This window comes from Dermacentor andersoni, chromosome 5 (genome assembly GCF_023375885.2).
Source record: "Dermacentor andersoni chromosome 5, qqDerAnde1_hic_scaffold, whole genome shotgun sequence".
Lineage (NCBI taxonomy): Eukaryota > Metazoa > Arthropoda > Arachnida > Ixodida > Ixodidae > Dermacentor > Dermacentor andersoni.
This window is the reverse complement of record NC_092818.1, coordinates 144,444,843-144,450,842: the sequence shown is the minus strand read 5'-3', so window position 1 is coordinate 144,450,842 and position 6,000 is coordinate 144,444,843. Positions and strand designations below refer to the sequence as shown.

General features: G+C 45.9%; 1 protein-coding gene across 1 annotated transcript in view; it reads left to right on the top strand.

Moving 5' to 3' along the window:
• Positions 1 to 244: 244 nt before the first annotated feature.
• Positions 245 to 6,000, top strand: part of LOC126531330 (ammonium transporter Rh type B-like) — a 77,316-nt gene continuing 71,560 nt past the window's right edge. Inside the window, exon 1 of the mRNA XM_050178829.2 lies at positions 245 to 438. Coding sequence (XP_050034786.1) covers positions 394 to 438 — 45 coding nt within the window. The 5' untranslated portion in view covers positions 245 to 393. The remainder of the gene's footprint in view (positions 439 to 6,000) is intronic.

The following is a 6,000-nucleotide window of genomic DNA, read 5'->3' as shown; positions in this document are numbered from 1 at the left end:
AGGACGTCGTGTTGCAACGGCACCACGACAGATGTCGTTTCGTTCCCAGTCGGTGCCTCGGTCGCACGCAAGTCTCCATTTGTGTCTTTCTGCGCGCGCGCGTGCGACATGACAAAAGTCCTTTCCTCTCCGTTACGAACGACCCCCCCTCCCCTCTAAACCCACTCTTCGTCAAACCCTGGCGGCGCCCGCCCTCCCGCCCCCTCCGAGATCCCCTCGCCCTCCCGTTTGGTAGTGCCGTGGGCAAGTGACTACGTGATGCCCACTGCTAGCGGGCAGAACGCGGAGTGTATTGCTCTGGTGTTGGCGCCCCCCGCTTGTGCTCACAGCTTCGCGCCTGGGATTTGAGCGATTGAAGCTATTCGAGCCCCAGGACCGATCGCCCCGGCAGTCATGTGGAAGCGGGGAAAGCTAGCCTTCCTCCTCCTGCTCCTACAGGTATTTTTTCCCGCAAACCACCTTTGGCGTGTCCTGTTGCTGCGGTAGCGCGAACGTGTTGCGCTTGCAGGTAAAAGAACCGCGGGAATCGAGCTGGTGGGTGCATTTAGATCTTCCCTTGCCTACGATCTATAGCTTCGTTTCACCGAAGTGCTAAGATTATTCGCTGATCAGGACTGTGTTGGACGCGCGACGCTCCTGTGGCAGTGGAGACGGCAAAGTTTTCTTTCTACTTTTGATGCGCACAGCTAATAATTACCTGGCGGTCGTCCTTTAAAGATGCCCGTCAATTTCTTATTCAGCCGTTAATTTCATTTCATTTATGCCCTCCTAGAAGGCCAAAGGCTTACATAAGGGGGGAAATATCCAATTACGCCGGCTATGACAATAAAAGAAAAATGTAAGAATTTTCAACAACAGTAAATGTACATTCAGGACGAATACAGAGGATAAAACAGCAGACAATGGCAAACATCAGTGGCCAAAAAAAAAAAAAAAAATGCGCGGCGCTGCTTGAAAACATAAAAAGGGCATAAAAAATCAACAAAATATTCAGGAATGTAGCATTGGACATGTTTACAAGGTATGCGTGATATATCTGTTCAAGAGTGGGGCGTAGAAAGTTATGCGATGTAAAATGTACAGCTTATCGCAGAATTCCTGAGGTCGGTGCGTGAAACTATGTGATCGGAGAAGACATTTCACAGCAATGGCTATGGTTAATGCAAGTTGATACTCTAGATTATGGTTTTAACCGCACGGGACGTGATTCAGATGTAGTAAAAAGAACGAAGCAGGCAGAAGCGCCGGATGTCAGGTCACGGCGCGAGCAAAGGCAGGCTGAGTGAATATTTTAGTGACGTAACGCTGACGTAAGTCCAGTACTGGCAGCTGATGAAGCGGGTGGCTCAGTTCTCAATAGATTCCAATTGTGCGGTTAGATAATCGTGAGATGGGTGTTAAATTACTTATGATGAACCGTCGTCCCAAAGTTCCGCAATCTAAAGTCATGATGGTGCAGGCTCCATTGGAAGAAAATTCGGGAAGGAGAATGATAAATTGTGCATGTTGTAGGTGAGTTATCTTATTACTGAATATTTAAATCTCGAATAAGCGTATATAGTCAGTCATGTCGCGTTTTTTTTTTTTTTTTGCTTATACTTTAATAAAAATAACTATCACTGGTTCAAGGCTCGATAAGCCAGGTGATTCTTGTCCGTAGGAAAACAAAAGAACTTCGCTTTCGCCACTGATGAATGAACCTGTTGCATCGAACTCGCCGTTAAATACGATAATTCCGTCAGTAAATTTCTCCTGTGCAGGAATAATATTCCCACCTAAGCGAAATGAAGCCACACCAGGGAAGGAGAGGGTTAACTACATATTTACAGTTAAATTTTCGTGGTCTTTTTCTTGCCACCCACTGCACATAGCTGGCAGAAACGGGTCGCGTCCGTAGTTGCGCACGCCGTGACAGCATGCGATGCGTAGTCGTTTCGTAAAGCAGACGCTTGCCACGGCACGCATGTGACTTCTTTAGTAGCCTTCTGCTTCTTGCATAAATCTTCAAATATGGACTGAGCACCGCCGCGGGAGTTTGTAAGAAGGGGGGGGGGGGGGGGGGGTAATATTTGGAGTGGGCGTTCCCAGAAAGCTTGTTCCGCCTCTGTAAATGTCATGCCAGACATGTTTCGACGAGCCAGTGAAATTAAGGGAATGTAGATGGTGCCTATGACCGCATGGCCTCACTGAATACATCTGTGCTTAATACAGCTGGGAGTACAGATATTTGAGGTGGGCGTTCCACGAAAGCGTGTTGTTCCGGCTCTGTGAATGTGATACCAGTTAACTTTCGATGAGTCAGTGAATTTCGGGGAATGTAGATGTCACCAAGGATCGTATCGCTCCACTGAATACAGCTGTGATTAATACAGCTGCGAATACAAATACAACAAGGAAGAAGAGAGTGTGCAACTACAGAAGACTCTGTCCTTGAGTTTGTAGCAACGCGCTCGTATAATATTTTATGGCACACAAAGTAGTTTAAAAACAGCGTACGGTTAGTTCGGTGGTAGCTGGGAAACGGTGAACAAGTCACCCTTTAGTCGACTGGAATGCACCTGTGATCCATAGTTTTAAGAGATAAATTGCTAAGTATAACGGTTAGGAGTGTTCAGGTGGAAACGTTACTTACTTTCTCCACCTCTTGCAAAGAGTAATACACAAGGTTTTCAAAGAGATATTCTCTGCAAAATTCGCATGGCTGAATATTTCCCGTAAATATAACCAAAATATTACCATTCCTGTTGAAAAAACTCATATGCCCCATAATTACCATATCCAATTATTCCGTATGAAATATATAGGATGCCATATAAAAACCCATTTTTCCCGTATGTCATATGAGGTTATTGGATATAGTTGTTATAGGGAATACGGTTTCTTTTTTTCAGTAGGAATAGATGTAAGTACATTATTGTGTTCTCATATGGGAATCACCTAATCAGTATATTCAGTCTAACATACCTTCAACATTTTTTCTTATTTAAGGAGCGAAGATAGGTGGGGGGAAGGGGCGGGGGTGAGGGCGATATGATACCTAACGTAGATGTCTCTTTATGAAAGGATATATGTGTCTGGAGGCAGGCTTGGAGGCAGATCTGGAGGCATTCATGTGAAACTTATGTTAATATGAATTTGATTGCTGATGAGGTAGTCTTCTTTAAGAGCGGCCCACCTATAGAAGAGCCAGGTTCACCACGCGCCATACTATGATGTGCTTGCAACAAGCAGACATTTGCCGGAACTCTTCTGTCGATATGTGAATAAGCACGCAAAATAGGAAAAAAAATATAGGAAAAGATATTCTCATGAAACAGTGATATTGCCTGATGAGAACACTAGTTACGAGTGCCATTGCCAACAGCTTCCAGTGTTCTCTTGCGTGTGCTGAAGGGACACTCTACACACTTCAAAAACAACATTATCTGTTTTAAAGGGGCGTAAAATTTCCACACCAGATCGAATACGTATATATGAAAAAAAAAAGAAACAACATTGGAATACAAAATCTAACGCAAATGTTTTCTTAGTTCTAAACAAAGCGAGATATAAAAGTTATCTGGGGACCTTTTCGTCGGAAACGAAGACTTATTTACATCGATTAATACGTGTAATGTCGTTCGCAAATGGACGTCCGGTCAAGTGAGGCGCTACGTTTATGTGAGACGCCACGTTTTATGCTACACATAAAACACAGGAACAACACGTGACTAGATGACGTGTAGTGCTGCATCGAAGGAGCAAAGGGTAATGCTGCACGGCACCGCACATCGTTTTCAAGGGATACAAACACGTTGAGATTGCTCACATAATAAATTACTCTGCCTAAATTGATAGAACAAGTTCTTTAGCTGTGTAAAGGAGGGGCATTCCTTATCAGTTGACAGGAAATTACTAGACCCACTCCATGCGATTGCTCAGCAACTGGTGCCTCTGCGCTGCCAACGCGCATCCCAGGCTGCAGAGTAATTCGGAAGCATCATCCCCGCCTCCCACTTGCACCTTTCTCTCTGTAGACTGCAGTTAGTGTGGTTAGCCTTTTATTCAAACACTAACCAATGTACGACAGCTCCGAATAGTCAATTCTCGAATAAAATGCAAATAAAACAGCAAGGACATCCATTTGTAGTTGAAATTTTGAATTGTCGCAGGTACCTACCAGTTTAAGAACAAGCTCAAAAGGATAGTCGAACGTGCTCTCTGAGTGTTTCCGCTCTTGCACCTCTCTTCATGCCTTAAGACTGCCATTAAAAAAAGCTATGCAAGTAAGGCATACATTTTAGCTACGATTTTATAGGCTACATCTCTCCGAGTACACACTGCACGATTTCTGCCTAAAGGACAATGGTAACGGAGCAGTGTTGGAGTAAGTGCGCGGATTCGTGATATGAGGCGGTGGCAGTCACTCTACGCACCCACTGAGGATGGGGCGTAGAGTGCCTGCTTATCCCACCCCTCATTCAAGAGTCAAGACACGCTTTTGATGGTGCGGACGTAACGCCAGTGATGAGCAAGCGCTACGGATGCTCAACACGCACACACATTTCCTTACTCGTGCGCTACTGGCGTCTGCACACGCCTTCTCGGGTGTCCGCCGTCGACTGGCAACAGAGCTGAAAGGTGAGCCTCCCGGCGCGGTAGAAACCGGATGCCGCGCGGGGAACAGACATCCGCGCTGCGCTTGTATGAGCGAAGCACAGTGTTGGTGGCCACCGTGCGAACGACGTTCCTCTAAGAACGCCGTCATGATGGGCTTCAAACTGGCCAGCAACGTCTGCAAACAATGTTCTGTCGGTCGCTCTGCCACACGAAAAAAGCGATAGCTGCGACGGCTCATTAAGCACCCGATAATTGTCGGCGTCCACGTGTGTGCATGCGCGTGGGCATCCGTGTCGGTGCCGGTGAAGTTTTACATCACCGGCTGTGGAGTCGACCCACCGGGACGTTCAGATCATGGCAGTGAAAAGCGAAACGCGACTGTACTAACATGCTCGTACAATTCTTGTGGCACCTGGAGTAGCAGGCCAAGCGTTACGCTAGGATAGCCGTTCAGTCTATTGCGCCATTATCTGTCTGTAGCTCTCTGGGGAATCATCGTTTCCTTCTTTTTTTCGAGCAGCGTACCCGGGTACTTACGCCTTAAGCGTCAAAAACAAACAATCAGCCCAGAGTCATTACATTCAATGGATGGGTCTGTGTTTGCTGTGTAGTCAATGCACGTAATTCGGGAGGAATGCGCAGAGTTACCGTTAAGCGTGATGAAGGCAGGAGGCCCCACACGAGCAAATAGATCAATACGCATCGGACAGCCGTCGTATACACAATTGCCATGTGCTTCAACTCTTCAGGGCTGCGTGCTACACAATATAGTATTTGTGAACCCACTTTCCTAAACAACTGTTGAAATACACAAAATGAAAGCCAGGAGAGAAAATAGGAAGATTCACAGTGGAAAGTCTTTGGTACTCTCACTTTTTTCTTTCTCCCCTTTTAAACCAAACCAACCTATACTTTGATTTCCGTATAAATTTGTGTACGTAATATTTAAATATGTCGTACCTTTTTAAGTCTTTCTGAGACCTGAAGACAGCTCAAAAGCATATTCGCTTTTCAAGTTCGTTTTTATTAACGATTGGTGCGCTACAAATGTGAGACACCCATTTTATTTTTATTAAACTATATCAAGAGTAGATGACAGAAGCAACACCTGCATGAGCACATATAATGTGACCTGCGCGGGCCTCCCCTCCCCCACCCCCCAGGCCCCTGTGCTTGGCCTACTAAGGTACGCGCGGATGCGTGGGCATAATTCACTGCACATCGAGAAAAGCTCAGAACAAGCATTGCAGAAGGGACGACACAGAGCGATGTGTGGCGTCCTCTGTGCCTGCTCGCCCTACGCTTTCACGCTATGTATACAGTGAACAATACCATATGCCAACACGTCCAAGTAATTATCCTCAAGGTCTGGCGTTTCTTTTATATATATATTTAAAGTGT